Raw genomic sequence first — 18,603 nt, 5'->3', positions numbered from 1 at the left:
AGAATTGAACTATAATGCATTGAGAAGTCAGTGAAAGTGAAATTAGGGGAAAACACTTTGTATAAGCCATTATGGTTAGTCAAGGGACAGAAGGCAATAGTATGGCTTTTGTTGGTTAGAGAAATGGCGAATGTATCTCAGACATGCTTATGGGTACAGGGACAAACCAATGGACAGGGCCAGTTTGACAATAGAGAAAGGAAGGCTAATAGGTGGAATAAGATGCAGAGAAGAGGAAGGGGCTGGTGTTTAGGGTCACAGTAGTTGTGTCCTAGGTAGAGAGATAAAATATTAATAGGAATGAGAATCTTCTCTAAAGACAGAAGATTAGAGGAATGTTTGAATGTCACAGCTGTTTTCCCTGTGGAGCATCTTCTACAGTCTTAGGGTTTTACTGCTGTGAGCAGACACTATGACCAAGGCAAGTCTTATAAGGACAACATTTAATTGGGGCTGGCTTACAGGTTCAGAGATTCAGTCTATTATCATCAAGACAGAAACATGACAGCATCCAGGCAGGCATGGTGCAGGAGGAGCTGAGAGTTCTACATCTTCATCTGAAGGCTGCTGGCAGAATACTCACTTCCAGGCAGCTAGGATGAGGGTCTTAAAGCCCACACCCACAGTGACACATGTACTCCAGCAAGGCCACACCTACTCCAACAGGGCCACTCCTTGGGCCAAGAATATATAAACAATCACCTCTACCAATACAGAATAAAAATAAACACAAGGTTGGGTGGAAAGCCAAAGAATAGTGGTGAAGGGTTGATGGACATGGGCTAGTTTAAGAAGCTTCGATAAATGTCTACGATAGATGGAAGTGAGTTGAGCAGCCAGCTGAAGAGTGAAGACTTCAGTTCATTAGTAAGATATTCTAGTACAAAAATGTTTTTATTTTATTTTTAAAAGTTTTAGATTTATTTCTATTTTATGAGTATTTCCCTGCATGTACATATATGTACACCATGTGTGTGCTTGGTACCCACTCTGGTCAGAAGAGGACATCAGTCTCCTGGAACTGGAGCTATGGGTGGCTGTTAGTACTCTGGGAGCTGAACATGGATTCTCTTTTGAGAGCAAGAAGTACTCAACTGCTGAGCCATCTCTCCAGCCCCTTTATTTTAGTTTTAAAAATACATTTTATTTGTGTGCATGTGCACATGTAAACATGTGCTTGTGCCATGGTGTCTGTGTAGAGATCAGAGGACATCTTGTAGAAGTCTGTTCTTTCCTGTAAAAGTATCTTTTATTTGTTTGGTGTATTTGTCATCTGGGAGGCTTACTGCCCCTGTTGGCTAATCTAGGTCTAGTCATGAAAGCTTCTAGCCTCCATACAATTCAATCTAGGCCTAGAATGTTTTTAGCATCTGAGACTTACTGCTGAATAAACTCACCCTTTCTAGTTCTTTCTGATCTCTGACTGGCTGGTCAACTCAGCTGTTCTGGCTCAAAACTCCTCTTCAAGCTGACTGATTCAATCTGGCTTCTCTCTCTTGTCCTCAATGGCTCTACTTGGCCTTATACTAACTTGAGCAGAATGTTCTAATCTTCTGGCTCCTTCTCATTCTCTGGCTTGTTCTGTTTTTACCTGTGTCTAGCTTGTTCTTTTCTTCAGTCCGTCTCTGTAAAACTCTCCTGGTAAAACTGCCTTCAACTCCTTCTCAACTCTATGGTATATTCTCCATGAACTTTACTGTATCCTGTACTAGATTCTCTCCGTCCTATACTGTCTGTCTCTCCTTTAAGTAGTTTCCCTTTCTTCTCTTCTCTTGAAGTGTTGGGCATATCCTATTCTGTCAAATCTTTTTCTGATTCGTCACTTTTTTCTGTCACTCAATTAGACATCATTTTCAAACATGGGTGCTTCCTTCTATAAACTAACTTCACCTTCATTGTTTGTGATTACAGGTATGTACTAAGGGTATGTCTGTATTCCAGACAGAGGGATTAGAAGTGTGTGCTAACGGCTAAGCCACATCCAAACAAGAAATAGGTTCAAATATCCTGTAACAATTACTATTGTGCAGGTTCCAAGCATAGAACATGGATTGTTAGCCTTGATGATGGCCTTTGCCCATTAAGCCATCTTGGCCCAAAACACCATTTTAAAATGCCAATGCCAGATTTTCTCTAATAAGACTAGACAACACAGCACTAAGATTAGAGGAAATGGCTTTCTCCCAGATTATGAAGGAGAGCGCTCTGGTTTCTTTCTGCTTTCTGCCCTTCTGGCTTTTACCCTTCTGGCCTTCTAAGAGTTTACTAAGGAGTAAGGCTTGGCCTTTATTGCTCTTTTAGAAGAATACCTTGAGAAGACAAATTTTAAAATAGATAAGTTTAGTAGTAATTGAGACCAGTTTACCAAGTGTAGTATTGCAGAATTCAGACTTTTTAAAAAACCCTTTATATTTAACTGTCTTTTAGGTCCTAGGGTTCTGATTGAAATCAGTATTAATGGCCCTGAAAAAGTAAATATGGGCAGAAATAAACTTATTTTAGTATATTTTAACATTTTATATATATTAAATATATTCAATATTATATTCACTCTATTCTTGTTAAATGATAACATGTTCAAAGAACGCAAAGGTACATTTAATTTAAACAGGTATGTAGGCTCATGTTCCTGTCCTGTTGCTATAATGAGGTAGTTACGTTGTTTTAAAATTAGATTTAGAGGTATTAGCTTTGGTTGTGTCTTTTGTGTCGTCTATTGTACAGGCAGTTTTGAACTTTTTCCCCCTCATCATCATCTCTTCAAAGTAAAGAGAGATAATATTAATCCTTACTTAGAAAATAAATATTTTTATTTTATATTTGAAAAAAATATATTAAACCATTGTGTTGGAAATTGTTAGTGATTTTTTTTCTTGGTTTCTACCTGCTAGCAAAGATAGCTCATAAAGCTGTATTTCAACATAAATATATTGACTTTAGACCTTTAAGAATGGCAAAGGTTTTGTAGTAAGTGAGTAGAGGAACTGTATGGGATGGTTACATTGAACAATTAAAGTTGCATTGCTCTACATATTTATTTTCTTTGTCTTGATAAAACTTAAAATCTATTTTTTAGTGATTTTTGAGTATACAGAACATTGTTATTATAATCACCTTAAAACTTCATCTTTAAAGCTTGTTCAGAGATTATTTTTCTTTTTGCTCCTCCATCCAAAATTGTATCTATAGATGAAATTCATGGGTAGAGTTGGTTCTAGTTGTATCTCTATAAAGAAATAGACACGCATTCATTTTCTTTCTTTCTGTCTCTGAGAGGGAGGGAGAATATTCTTGTGTAGGCAATTCTAAATTAGACATCTACAATAAATTAATGGATTATGGACTTTAGTGTACTGTAATTTTTGATGCCATAGTATCTACTGTCACTGTAAGCAATCATTTCCTAGTTTTTAATCTTCAGATGGGTTTATTGAGGCTTCCTTGGACCTCTATAAAGCATGCTTATATTTGCTATAGTTCTATTATTAGTAATGAGATTGTTCCCCAAAATTTCATTTCAGTTTTTAGGTCAAATGCTGGGCAAGATGAGAAGATGATTTGCTAGTTTCAATTTTTAGAATAGAAAAAAAATACAAAAAATAAAGTGAGATAATCCCTGGGTGGCTTGGGATTGTTGATATTTGTTTTTTTAATATTGAGTTTCAGACACTAAACATTTTTTTATAACTCCTAAGAGGTGACCATAAGGCCTGAGTTCTTTTTTTGTTTTTGTTTTTTGAGACCGGGTTTCTCTGTGTAGCCCTGGCTGTCCTGGAACTCACTGTGACCAGTCTGGCCTCAAACTCAGGAATCCACCTGCCTCTGCTTCCCAAGTGCTGGGACTAAAGGTGTGCGCCACCACTGCCCAGCAAGGCCTGAGTTCTAAAGACAGGCATGTTCTTGCACTTTCAAGTCTCTTACTAGCTAACTGACTTCTGACCAAGTTATACACTGTCTCAGAGTCTTGGTTTCTTTATCTGGAAAAGGAAGCAGAGAACTTCCATAGAAACATGAAAGAAATAGCAAGATGCAATGCAAATGGTATTATTAGAAGTAATTTTAGTTTAAAAAAATATGCACTTCTATTTTGGAGAAACCTTATTTTAATGTACTAGTTCTCATGACTGCTAAAGAAGACACTTAGGCAGAAATCATACATGGGATGATTCAACTTCATCGAAGCTTTTTTTGTCTGTTTTTAGAAATTTCATTTTTAATAGTAGCTTTAAAATTACAGTGAAATGCTGAATACTTAACAGGACCATCAAAGTGTTCTTTAAAAAAATTTGTTCTGTAATATTTTATATTCAGAATAATTTCGCAGTTTGAGTAGGTAGGGCAAGTTCTCAAGGTGAAAATCTGAAGGTAAATTCTACTTTTGTATAATAATAGAAATAGCTGTTATCAGGGAAGTCGGTGTATTTACTTGAAATGGATCTTCCCATCTATTTATGAAAGCAAATAGTTTTTTTTTAACTCTGAATTATAGGTGAGTGTATGACACTTTGCTTGCTCTAAAATGGTTAGGTTTTCCAGTCATTGAAGGTTTTATAAGGGTCCTGAGAGACAAGCTAACATGTCAAAACTGGCCTTGCTCTTTGGAACCAAAAGACATCTTTTTAGTACCAGTTAAAATCAGGTAGAGTTTTTGTTGTTGCTTGGTTATTTTTGTTTTAATGATTTTCTTAACTTTTCTAAGCCTGTGTGTCTGGGTGTGTGTTACTTATGTGCTAGGAGGATAGAAGAGGGTGTTGGATCCCCTGGAGCTAGAGTTACAGGCAGTTGTGAGCTACCTGATGTGGGTGCTAGGAATCAAACTTGTGTCCTGTGGAAGAGATGTAATTGCTCTTAACTACTGGGCCGTTTCTCCAGCCCATTTTTTATTATTTTAATTTTGATTGTTGAGACAGTTTTGCATTATGTAGTTTCAGCTTTCTGAGTGCCTTGCTTAGTATCAGTTTGTGAAACTTTGCTCAAAGTTTAGGTCAACTTTATCAATCTTGAGCTTTTTAAAAATAAGTGCCCCGCCGGCCAGTGGTGGCGCGTGCCTTTAATCCCAGCACTTGGGAGGCAGAGGCAGGTGGATTTCTGAGTTCGAGGCCAGCCTGGTCTACAGAGTGAGTGCCCGGACTACACAGAGAAACCCTATCTCGAAAAAACCAAAAAAAAAAAAAAAAAAAAAAAAAAAAACAAAAAAAAAAACCAAAAAACAGTGCCCCAATGATGATACCTATGATACATAGATTGGTGAGATTTCTGGGGCTACCCACTGTTTGAAAATTGAAAATGACTATTGGTTCAGTTACCTAGATTTTAAGAATATTTAAAATCATCTTTGTTGTTGTTGTTTGTTTTGTTTTGAGACGAGTTTCTCCTATAGTTCCTCACTGTCCTCTGACTCATTCTGTAGATCAGGCTGGCCTCAGATTTAAAGAGACCCGCCTGCCTCTGCCTCCCAAGTACTGAGATTAAGGTGTCCACCACCACCATGCAAGAATATTTAATTAAATTCTTACTATTTTAACACCATTCACTTCTGAGTATGTTGGCACATGCTTTTATTGATTTTTTTTTTTTTTTTTGAAATTCAATTTCTCTGTGTTTATGTCTGGGCACATGTATATATCATATACCACAATATGAGGACAACTTGCAGGAGTTGATTCTTTGCTTCCAGGGATCAAAATCAGGCTTGGTGGCAAGCACCTTTACCTGCTGAACCATCTTGATAGCTTAGCACAGGACTTTTAATGCCAGTACTTTTGAGGGTGAGGCAGGAGGGATGCCTCAGACTCAAGACCAGGTTGGGCCATATTAAGACTTCATACCCGGCTGGGCTACAGAGTAAGAACCTGTCTTAAATGAATAAAAGAGAGATTCTTCCTTTTCATCTTTTCTGTTACATTCTCACCCACTAATAATCAAACTTGGTTCCTTTGTCATATTCTTCTCAAAGTAGTGTACTAGCCAAATCCCCAAGTCCTGCTCATCCCAAGTAGGTGTCCAACCTAGTCCTCTTCCTTCTTCCTACTATCTCTTGTTTTTATTGAAGGCCTTGTTGCTTGTCCATCTACTATAGCAGACTCATAAGTGTTCTCCCTGCTTTGTGTCTTAATCGAATTCAGCCCATCCACATTGTCAAAGCCAGCAAGATGGTATAGTAATAGACCACTGATCTCATTGCTTAAAGATTTCACATCACTTACAGCAGATGCTCTCTCGCCTCTGGTCAGGGTTAGGGCTTTACGACTCCTCTAAATCAATCTCCTCTTTGCTCACTTTCTAGGCCCCATGTCCTTATATTTGGATTATGTAAAATTGCTTGGCTAGAGACTCAAACCTGCCCTCAAGTTCCCCAAGAGATTTTGATGTCTGACTTGATTGAAAAACTTCCAGCTTTCCAGGATCAAGTCTGCCATGTGTAGGAGGCCTTTGTGACCTGACTTCAGTTTAGCACTGGGCTGTATTCCCCACTATGCCTTGTGACACACTTTGCCTTCTGTCCTTTCATACCGATTCTTGTCTCTATAGTACTCTGCCCTTTACCTGAATGAAGTTAGTGCCTTCTCATTCTTTCAGTCTGAGTGAGATATCCTTTCTTTGTCTACATAGAACCTCTTAGTGTACAACACAGCACTATCATTTTGGATGTTGGTCCTCTTTCATGTTCTATGTGAACTTCTTATTAAAGATCCTTCTATAATGTGAGTTAACAAGTGTTTGCCTTTTCTCCATAAGGCACCTTCATTTTTCAGTTACTTTAAATGACTCAAGGAAAAGCAAATTAATTTATCAACAAATAAGATACACATAAACATATGTTTTAGTCATTTTTGAGACAGTGTTTCATGTATTACTCTGGCTATTTTTTATTTTCTTTTTTTAAAGATAGATTTTCTTTGTATAGCCTTGGCTGTCCTGGATCTAGCTTTGTAGATCAGGCTGGCCCCAAACTTAGAGATCTACCGGCCTCTGCCTCTGCCTCTGCTTCCTGAGTGCTGAGTAAAGGCATGTGCCAACATGCCTGGCCTTTTTATTTTGTTTTGTTAAAGAGATCATTTTCAAAGATTTAAAAAAAAATTCGGTCTTAATTAAATCTAGGTAAGTAAGAAATCAGGTTGACACATGTCAGTATATTTTTGCCGTTTTTGAATTTTTTTTTTTTTTTTTTGCTGTTTTGTTGTGTGTGTCTGTATATTTATAAGAATTTTGCTTAGGTAAATGCAGGTTTTGAACCTGATGGAGAACATGACAGGACTTTTGACATCACAACCATTAGTTGTATCTTGCTTTAATTAATATTGGTTATAAACAACAAAAAGATAATCCAGAATTTAAATGGTTAAAAGTGATCAGAACCACCATCATCTAGCTTTGCTTGCAGTACTAACTGCCTAAAGAGTCGTGCATATGTAAATCTCATTTTTGGTGGGAAAAATCATCTTTAGGTAGTTATACCATTCACTAGTTTTTGATATAATGTAATTGCTTTGCCAGTATCCATCTCAAACTCCAGAGACCAAAAGTTAACAGACACAGTGACTCATGTGTTTTGAAATTTAAATTCTGTGTAACTACAAATAGTCAACCTTTCTAGACTTCTATTTGCTCTGTTGTAAAATGTCAGCAGTACTGTACTCTGCTTCACAAGGTTGTTGTAAGTAGTACTTAGTCAATAAACCGTAGTTGCATGTATTATCGCTCCAGTTAAAAGTAGCCATCTGACTACTTGTCTGCTCTCCCACTGGAGTGCAGACTTACTCTGTCGTATTGGTATTTCCCAATACCTAACCTAAGGTCTTAATAATAATATACAATTACAATTCACCATTTGATGAATTGAGTAAAACATAAATATCTAGCCAGAAAGAAAACAAATATATGTGGGAGAACACCAAGAAGAAAACTAAAAAGAGAAAGGGAAAGGCTTGTTGATGGCCCATAAGGTCTCTTTTTCTAGGCCTTGGGCCTATTTCCCTTTACTTGGGGGTAAGCTGGACCACTAGGGCTAGTTTTATGGTTTGTCCTTTTCTTTGCCCTTTTCTTTGCCTGCCTGCCTGCCTGCCTGCCTGCCTGCCTGCCTGCCTGCCTGCCCGCCTGCCCGCCCGCCCGCCCGCCCGCCCTCCCTCCCTCCCTTTCCTCCTTCGTTCATTCGTTTTTGGAGACAGGGTTTCTCTGTACAGCCCCTTGGCTGTCCTGGAACTCGCTCTGGATCATGTTGGCCTCGAACTCAACAGAGATCTGCCTGTCTCTGTCTCCTAAGTACTGGAATTAAAGACTTATGCCACCACATTCCAGGTCGTGTGTCTTTAGTAGACTTAACATTGATAAGTCTAACTTTTTATGATAGCTGAGTTTTTATTAACCTTTTCCATGCTTTCTGTGTTGCCAGAGATGCTCCTAAATCATGTGTGATATAAGGTTACTAATAATGGCAGTTCCATTTTTGGTCTTTTTTCAGATCTAGAGTGTGTTTGACATCATTTTTCTTGTGTTTTATTTTCCAAATCATACATAACACTGATTACTTTGGTGACTTCTATAAAGCTTTTAAAAGTGTAGTTTGCTGTTTAACACTTTACGATCTTCTACCTTCTTTGCTTTGTTTCCCTCTTCTCCTTTTCTTATGGCTCCTCTTGTTTTGTCTTTCAAGAGGATAGATTGGCATATCAGAGTGTGTTTGAATTTATATATTGCAGTATTTACCACCAAGGACCTTGACTTAAAGTCACAAGTGAAAGTTATATATATGTGTTACTTACATAAGATATGTATTACAAGATTTTTGTTTGTTTAGTTTTTGGGGGTGTTTTTTGTTTTGTTTTTGTTGTTTTTTTTGTTTTTTGTTTTTTTGTTGTTGTTTTTTTTTTTTTTTTTTTTTTTGTAGCCCAAGGTTTCCCTATGTAGACCCAAGTTGGCCTTGGAACTCAGAGGTCTGCCTGCCTTTCACTCCTGAATGCTAGGGTTAAAAGCATGTGCCACTGAGCCCAGCATTTTATAAGTTTTAAGCAGATTGAATTAGAATTTCCATTCCCCATCCTTTTTGGCAGTCATGCTTTCTTTATTTTTAAACGTATTATTCTGGTGAAAATAGATCACATCAAATGATATTTAAGGATAGTAACCATGAAGTAGAGTTGATGAAATATTCATATGAAGACCATGCTTTTTTATTTTACTACTAGAAGATTAAAGGTCTTCACCTTAAATATTAAAAGATTATTTTAAATGTAGGAATACTTTTACCTGTGTTTAGCAAAGGCTAAATACACCCTTTTACTTACAGTTTTTAGGCTACCAAGCATTTTTTTAATAATACCTTTTTAAATATCTGATCTCAGTTTTAAAAGTCTTTAGAAGGGTATTTATTGAACCGTCTACTTGTCTAGGTTAAAATCATCCAATTTTATGTGACTCAAGTGAAAGAGAATGTTTGTTAGCAGAAGTCAAACAGTAACTTTCTGTTTAAGCATTTTCTATTATTACTTGAGATGTATTTTCTGCTTGCTTAGTGGATGATGCTGGTAAAATAGAACATGACGGTTCATCTGGACTGACTATGGACAACGAAACAGAAATTGATCCTTGTAAAGTGGATGGCACTTGCCCTGAAGTCATCAAGGTGTACATTTTTAAAGCTGATCCTGGAGAAGATGACTTAGGTGAGCAGTGCTGAGCAGAGCTTCAGTCTAATTTTTTTTTTGGGTTATTGAGACTGAGAAGATGTGAAGTCTTTTCTGAAGATAAATGAGTTTAGCATAGTATCAGAGAAATATGTTTGAAAAAGGAAGAAGTGGAAATGAAATTTTAAAATACATTCTTAGAGCTGCTGCTTTCCTCGATAGGTGGAACTGTAGACATTGTCGAAAGTGAGCCTGAGAATGAGCACGGAGTTGAACTCCTCGATCCAAACAATGGTATTCGAGTTCCCAGAGAAAAGATGGTTTATATGACTGTTAACGACTCTCAGCAAGAAGAAGAAGAACTGAGTAAGTAGATGGTCTTTCTGTGGGAGTAAATGTGTTCCTAAGTCTTTCTCTGTCTCTTCTTAATGGTCAGTATTTGAAGGAAATAAGTGGCATCATTTTAGAAATTATTATGCTGCCATGTTCTCAGGGAATCATTATTGACTCATGTATGTTTAGAGTGTTTGCTACTTCAAAACTAAATTATGGTGAAAACCAAGAAAAGAGCCATTCAGCAAGTGTTTGTTGAGTGTTTATTTTACAAAAGCTGTATTCTAGGTAATGTTTAGACTTCTTCCTATTTGCATATTAGCTGAATTAAAATAAAAATATCTTTCCTATGAGCTCTGAGAACCTGGTTGGAAAAGTTGATATAATTTTTGACTTTAGATGTTGCTGAAATTGCCGATGAAGTTTATATGGAAGTGATTGTTGGAGAGGAGGATGCTGCAGCCGCAGCCGCAGCTGCAGTGCATGAACAGCAAGTGGAAGACAACGAAATGAAAACCTTCATGCCGATTGCGTGGGCGGCTGCTTACGGTAAGTCACAGAGCCACTCTTTGGACATGAATTTGTGATTGAAAAACGGTTTTTGTGGTTTTAGGTTTAGAAATCTGGAATGTTATACTGTATGAGGATTATTTGATTTGAACAAGAGCAGAGGAAGATTATAAAACCTACTTTTTGTCCTGACTTTCAACAGGCATTCCTCTTGTTTACATTATATGAAGAAAATACACTATATGATGTATACAGTCTTTCAAGCTGGAACGGTTCAGCTTAACTGTATCAGATCCATGGCTTTAAAATCTTGGGAGATAGCCTGGGACCCATGGGAAAATTCTGACACATGTTTTAGTTTTGGAAGCTAGTCATTTCCAGTGGTCTTACTATAATGAGTGTGCTCATAAAACTCTAGAGTGGGGTATATCTGTCATTCATGAGTATCATGGCTTTTCATTGTTGTAGTTAATAAAGAATTCTTAATTCTTTATAATTTATAATACTGTATGATTTTGTTTTTTTAATACACATTGTTAGGTAATAATTCTGATGGAATTGAAAACCGGAATGGCACTGCAAGTGCCCTCTTGCACATAGATGAGTCTGCTGGCCTCGGCAGACTGGCTAAACAAAAACCAAAGAAAAGGAGAAGACCTGATTCCAGGCAGTACCAAACAGGTGAGGGCGCGCAAGTTCCCCGCGCAGCGTGCTCCGCAAGCTCTCAGGAAATGCTAGTGTGCATCCTCAGGGTATCGTGATGGCATTTTAGTAGCTAGACTATATATATATATATATATGTAGCTTTCGTGTATTGAATTTCAGAATTCAGTGATATTCATGAATGATTTTATTGATTAAAAAGGAGTGGGAAATGGATCAAAGAAGGATGAACAATGTTCAAAACTTGAATTGTGTAAAAATGAAGGGGAATCCTTTTATCCATGTTGGCAGTTTATTTTTGAAAAAAAAAGCTTTATAATTAAAGAATGATTATTTCCACATAGAATGGGCGTAATTGACAGAGCAACACAATAAGTACTTGAGTTTGTATGATGTAGCTTATTTCTTATATACCAGTTTACTTTTATTGGTATATTTAAGCTTTATTATAAATTAACATGAATTAATATTTTTTAATAAAGCAGGAGTTCTAACTAAAAAACTTTATATGAATAATTACCATAGATTTCCAAGTTGGTGAGGCTTACTCACTTTTCAATAGAAATTACATATTTATTAACCGATTTTGTTAAAATAGAAAAGGCTAGTTTAATGCAGCTCAAGTTCTTAGGGCCAGGTTGTCATGTATCTTAGATTGAATATGAGACAAGAATGTGTAGCGTGTGGCCAAATGAGGAGCCTTTGACCAAAGTGTTCAGAGGACGCATTCAGACTTTTGAAGAAACTAAACCATGTTTTGATCACTTATGCTCCTTTCCTTTCTTAGCAATAATTATTGGCCCAGATGGACATCCTCTGACTGTCTACCCTTGCATGATTTGTGGCAAGAAATTTAAATCGAGAGGTTTCTTGAAAAGACATATGAAGAACCATCCTGAACACCTTGCCAAGAAAAAGTACCGCTGTACTGACTGTGATTACACTACCAACAAGAAGATAAGTTTACACAATCACCTGGAGAGCCACAAGCTAACCAGCAAGGCAGAGAAAGCCATAGAATGCGATGAGTGTGGAAAGCATTTCTCTCATGCTGGCGCTTTGTTTACTCATAAAATGGTGCATAAGGAAAAAGGAGCCAACAAAATGCACAAGTGTAAGTTCTGTGAATATGAAACAGCTGAACAAGGCCTATTGAATCGCCACCTTTTGGCAGTCCACAGCAAGAATTTTCCTCACATTTGTGTAGAGTGTGGCAAAGGTTTCCGTCATCCATCAGAGCTCAAAAAGCACATGCGAATCCATACTGGAGAAAAGCCCTATGAATGCCAGTACTGCGAATACAGGTCCGCAGATTCTTCTAACTTGAAAACACATGTAAAAACTAAGCATAGTAAAGAGATGCCATTCAAGTGTGACATTTGTCTTCTGACTTTCTCAGATACCAAAGAGGTGCAACAACATGCTCTTATCCATCAAGAGAGCAAAACTCACCAGTGTTTGCATTGTGACCACAAGAGTTCAAACTCCAGTGATTTGAAGCGACACATAATTTCAGTTCATACAAAGGACTATCCTCATAAGTGTGACATGTGCGATAAAGGCTTTCACAGGCCTTCAGAACTCAAGAAACATGTGGCTGCCCACAAGGGTAAAAAAATGCACCAGTGTAGACATTGTGACTTTAAGATTGCAGATCCGTTTGTACTAAGTCGCCATATTCTCTCGGTTCATACAAAGGACCTTCCATTTAGGTGTAAGAGATGTAGAAAGGGATTTCGGCAACAAAGTGAGCTTAAAAAGCATATGAAGACCCACAGTGGCCGGAAAGTGTATCAGTGTGAGTACTGTGAATATAGCACTACAGATGCCTCAGGCTTTAAGCGGCATGTTATCTCCATTCATACAAAAGACTATCCTCACCGATGTGAGTACTGCAAGAAAGGATTCCGAAGACCCTCGGAAAAGAACCAGCACATAATGCGACATCATAAAGAAGTTGGCCTGCCCTAACAGTACTCTTCACAGCTGTTTGTAGAGAAACTGGTCTTGAAACAGAAAATTCATTTAAAAGCCAATCAGTCTTGTTCACATACTATACTGTATATTGATTTATGCTGTGTACAAATAGGATTATTGCTTCTAGTTGACTCTTTGTTTTTACGTTTTGTTCAATAGTGTGTTCTGAATTCTATTCAGTTTGTTTAATACATGGGAAAAAGCAGCAACAAGTTAGTTGCTTTTACTAAAGTAATCCCTCATTCTATACTGAAGTTTTCTATCTTAGAAGTTTTATATTTATTTTAAAATATTTACCTTGCTTACCTTGATGGTACTCTTGTAAGACCAGTTAACTCATGGTAACTCTGCATTGGTAACTGAAAGGATTCATGTGGACTTTTTGTCTCACAAATTTCTCACAATTAAATCGTCAGAGACATCTAATGGAATGGGAGGTTTTGTATGGTGAGGTCTCATGATCGTAACATGAAAGTCATTTACTTGTCTTGCTTAGTATTGTAAACTGTATGACAATGAAAGTTTTCATGTGTCCCTGGCATTGCTGCATAAAAGAGCAGTGGCTGGGTTTGTGTTTACTTTGCTTTCTGATTTTTTTCCTTTTTAGTGGAGAAAATATACTTTTTTTTCCTTTAGACTCTTTACATCTTTTGTCAGTGTAGTAAACTTTTAGAAAACCTTGTTGGAAATTTTTGCTTGATCTTGTTGTATTTTGATTATTTTATCTGTGCTGCTTTGTCTTGGAATGGTTGTGTGCTCCAAATGAAATTTAACTGAAGACTGCATTTTGGAATCTCCTAGGGGTAAATTGTGGCTCATAGGATCTTTTGCAACTTTATATATGTAAATGTACCCTGAATTATATATATCTATCTATATATACACATATATATGTAACATGTATCTGTGTGTATTGCTTATTTTACATACTTATACACACAACCCCCAGTAGTAGTTCTTTAAAATCTATAATGAAAAGTATTAAATTTACAGTAACATGAAAGATCCAGGGATGCAAGAGAGAGCATTTTGTAAGTCTTGCTCTTCAGAGAGACTACTCAGGTGAAGAATTAGAAGGAAAATAAGGACACTAGTATTTTTAAAGAGTAAAGGTATTTTCTTTTTAAATATCTTTGGTAATTGAAAAATAATTGAAAAATAGAGGTTAAGATGTTTATAGATACAATGTTTTCCTACAGTTTCAACTCCATGCCTTTATATTTTTCTGAAAAGCTAATGGGTATCCAGACATGAATCCCCCAGTTCTCTCTGATAAGCTGGAGAGAGAACTCTTGTCTGACCAAGCGAGGGGGACAGAAAGGGAGTGATGGCTCCATGGACCAGAGAACGGGTGCTAATAAGGACTTAGATTTGGCCAATTGAGCCTGCTCTGTTAGTTCTTAGTTAACTTGAAAAACTTAACACTCGCTTGTCTTGGATTACATGATAGAGGTGTGGTCCAAGTGTGTGAACAGTCTGAGGCCTCACTTGGATCCTTACCAAGTCTTTCACAGTTTTGTTTTTGAGAGCTGGCAATTTGTAACATACAGGTCTGATCGCTGATGAAAATTTGTAAAAATAAGTTGGATATTAAGATTTTTGTTAAGATGTCTTTTTGGAAAACAGTTTCTAGAGTCCCTGGAATTGGCTATTGGCACACGGGTCTGGCACATCACGGGAGACTTAGAAGTTTCTTCCCACTCGATAGCTGCCTTGCTGCCTCATTATGGTGCTCCATCCCTTTCGTGCCGTTAGTTTTTACCTTCCATCCTTCTCTTTGTCATCAAGATTTGTATTCAAAAGTTATATTTTTTGGGGTTAGATGTCTTGAGTATTTGGTGTTTGGCAAACCTCTGAAGTGCTAGATTGATTTAGTCTAGTTCTAAATCAAATTAATTCTTAAGGCTGGTATGAACTCCATCCTCGATGCCAGTCAATGCCAAGGCATGGGTTCCCTAGGCTTTCCATCCAATAGGGAACCCTTTTGCCTTTGTAGCCTCCGCAATGTGCTTTAAAAAATACATCACGACTATGATTTGTTTTATTGCCCTGTTATTCTTGAAAGCTGTCTTTTTTTGTGAGAACTTTTAAAATCTACTTCATTATATTCCCCAGAAGTAATGTAAACACCTAACATTGAAATTTATTAAATTTAAAAATCATCTTCAATCAGTACAGAACAAATGATTGGACTATTTAACATATATTTTTTTAAATAAACTGAAAGATAAGGAACACAACACTTTACACACTTTATATTTCTCTTTACATAATCTGGAACCACACACAGTTCTTTTCTTTTTAAAGCACAATATTGAAGCCTTTAAAAGGTATTTAAGGGTTTGGTCAAGTGAATATAAAATGTGTCTGTATAAAAAGAAAATGAAGTAGTCACTGTTATGTACTGACATTAGTTACAACCTAGTTTTAATTCTTAAAACAATTTTGATTAGCAAAGCTAAAAAGGATGTTTCAGTTAAATGTTTTAAAGAGGTACAGATTTTTACAAGGACATAATATAAGTTATTGTTCTGTAGAAATATCCTATTAAATATTGTATGTCCCTCCCTCTGTATACTTTGTAAAAAAAGTAAAATACATAAAAAGAAAATCATATAGGGGATGTGTGACATTATTGTAATTGTGTACTTGAGAATAACGTGCAAAAATAAAAATCAGAATATTTTCCTGTTAACGAATGTTCAGTCTATTTGATACCAGTACTAAGTTAAAGCTTTTTCTTAAGAAAGAAAATGTACAGTTTTTGTAAACTTAATAAACATCAAAAGCAGTGGATTATTTTCATCCCCCTATTTCTTAATTCCTTTTATGCAGCAGTGGAATGCAAAATGCTTGATTGCTTTGAATTTTGTGACTTGGATGCAAATACTGATATTTCAGTCCTGTGAATTTGAAAGTAACGTTGAGAAGTTAAGAGGTGATTGGTGAGTCCTTTGATAAGCATGTCCTTGAAATTCATTTTTTTTATCTTTGTAAATGATTTGTTTATTAGCATCTCTGATTCCTATTTTAAATTACCCATCCATATAGTGGGTTTTGAAAGCACTTAAGATTTGTTTTTATTATCAATTCGTAACACATTTAGTCGGAGGCCCTACCTTTGAGTTACCCATTTGTACCCAGGTTAGAGGCCTTAAGTAGATTCAAATCTTGGAGGATGGTCACTGTAGTAGTGAAAATTGCAAGTTGGGTAAAAGTCAGGAATCCTCAGAGATGTACAGCACTTTTGATTTTAGCAATGAGATTCTGTAATCTAGAAACCAGTGTTGATCTAAGAGAGATAAGGTGACAAATAACCAAAACTTGAGGTACATGTCCATGAGAATGTGGTGGATGTCAATCAGTCATGAGTCTGAGAAAACCTGATCTCACTCATTCTGCTAAAATATGCCGCCCTATTGTCACCGGAGATCTAGGTATTAATTTCCTGCAAAATCTTACATTTGTGTAAGGAAATGCAAGATCAGTCAGCATCTTAAAGAGGATCTGTGTCAGAATAATGCCTGTCAGCAAGGTAGTCTGCCCTCTTAGTCCAGTCCCCAGTGAGCTGGGACAAGGCATGAGCCCCATCAGCTTGTTTCAGCAAGCTTCCCTGGTGATTCTGCTGCATGTTTAAGTTTAGTGAATGTGATCTTAGAGCACTTGAGGAACCAAAAGATTACTTAGTGTGATGTTTTGTGTAGTAGTCAAGAAGCTCACCAAAAGCAGCTAGAGATGGCACAGTGAGAGTATATTAGAATCCAGAGACTTTGGCTTATTCTTTCATCCTTCAGTGTGCATCTGAACAGCCTGTATCTCCTACTCTTACATAGCCCCCAATGTTGCATTCCTCAAACGTAGGGAGACTTGATAAGTAAAGAGAAGGACTGAAAATTGTGTGTTCTTGTGTGTTTTTAATTGGCCCAGAGTTACTAAAGTAATTCATATTAAAGGACATTTTGCTGCATTTTACAACTTTTTAGGAGGTCAAAGTTAAGTTTGCCCTATGAATTTTGTTTTTATCTTTTGTTTCATGTATATATTGTTTGCCTTTTTCATAAAATAATTCTTGGATTTGTTATATATTGTTCCTGTTATTTTTGACATCTTTGCTATTGTAAATAAATTCCTATTTTGTTTTAAGTTACCCTAGTGGAGTGTTGGCTATAGATAAGGCATACATGGACACTTGAGCACACATCACACACATGCCCACAGAAATGAGACTTGGATCACACAACCAATCCCTACCTTGTTACAAGCCCAGTATGCTGTGACCCCTTCACTTTAGCACTTCTCACCATCAAGGGAACCACTGTTGTTTTAAGTACAGCATCTGTAAGTACTTGAATTTTATTTGGCTAGACTGACTGGCCAGCAAACTCCAGGGATGCTCCTGACTCTGCCTCCCCCATACTGAGATTTCAGGCATGTGCCATTGTGGGATTTTTGCATCGGTGCTGGTGCTGGGCACCTGGCTTCATGAATGCACAGCAGCACTTTACTGGCAGCCCTCTGCCCAGCCCTATTTGGGTTTTAAAATAGTTTTCTAACCTCTGATGGAAATATTTGGTGAAATTGAGGGTACAAATCAAGAATTATTTTCTTTTGCTTGGTTTTCCCTTCCCATTTTGTTTGTCTTGCTGGTTTTAGAGAACACCAAGGATTTGCCAGTAATGACCTGCTGATACTGTAAGGCCACTATGGTACCTTGTTACCAAGACTCAAGACCCCTTTTGCATGAGTTCTAGGTGACATAGAGCAATGTGGATTGCCACAGAAATCTCTGGACTTTGGCTAAGATGACACAGTAGTGAACTAGGCTTGTGTGAATTCACTTTCTAGAAAGGAGGCAGTCTGATTGTTCCATGTTTGTGTTTGACTTAATACAGAGCCCATTTCTTTTAACCTGAGGTTCTGGGAAATAGATCCATGTTGAGGTTTTGGAGGTTCTGTTACATCTGTCCTCCCTTGAGTTCTAATCGTGTTGGGAATATATATGCACAAGAAACCACATGTTGGAGCTGGAAAACGTGGCTCAGTGGTTAAGCACACTTGGAGTGCTTCTAGATGACCTGAGTTCAGTTCCCCATGTTGAGCAGCTGTAACTGGCTCCCAGGGATCTGATACCTGTTTCTGGCCTCCAAGGACACTTAACACATACATGATATCTCCTTACACAGATGCACACACATACATTTACATAAAAATCTTGAAAAATAATGAAAAGATCCAAATATTGACTGTCACTGTAGTAATGCTGAATTGGGAAGACTCAGAGCTAGGCATGGAATCCACCCTCCACACTGAGTCACAAAGACTAGCTGATTGTCACCTACTATAGAAACAGCATGCTCTAGCCACCTTGACTAAGACCTGGAAAGATGGAGAGAGGGTTCCCTTGTGCCATACCAGTATTTCAGTTCTTCCTCTGGTACTAACTAGCCCATGAATAAGTACAAGGTTTTCTCTTTTGGCCATGTGTGTTTATGTCTAT

The 18,603-nt window shown here is 37.2% G+C and overlaps 1 protein-coding gene across 6 annotated transcripts in view; it reads left to right on the top strand.

The window, feature by feature from the left end:
- The window catches only part of Zfx (zinc finger protein X-linked), a 47,731-nt gene extending 30,478 nt beyond the window's left edge, over positions 1–17,253 (top strand). For 5 of the 6 annotated variants that reach the window (XM_076918564.1, XM_034485142.2, XM_034485140.2 and 2 more), the window contains 5 exons: positions 9,513–9,662; positions 9,846–9,989; positions 10,356–10,505; positions 11,007–11,147; positions 11,917–17,253. In XM_076918564.1, the coding sequence (XP_076774679.1) occupies positions 9,513–9,662; positions 9,846–9,989; positions 10,356–10,505; positions 11,007–11,147; positions 11,917–13,100 (1,769 nt within the window). In that variant the 3' untranslated portion in view covers positions 13,101–17,253. The remainder of the gene's footprint in view (positions 1–9,512; positions 9,663–9,845; positions 9,990–10,355; positions 10,506–11,006; positions 11,148–11,916) is intronic. The other variant, XM_076918566.1, reaches the window with a different exon arrangement.
- Positions 17,254–18,603: the final 1,350 nt, after the last annotated feature.

The sequence above is a fragment of the Arvicanthis niloticus genome, chromosome X (assembly GCF_011762505.2).
Source record: "Arvicanthis niloticus isolate mArvNil1 chromosome X, mArvNil1.pat.X, whole genome shotgun sequence".
Lineage (NCBI taxonomy): Eukaryota > Metazoa > Chordata > Mammalia > Rodentia > Muridae > Arvicanthis > Arvicanthis niloticus.
Note: the sequence above shows the minus strand (reverse complement) of the source record. Positions and strands in the feature narration are given on the sequence as shown.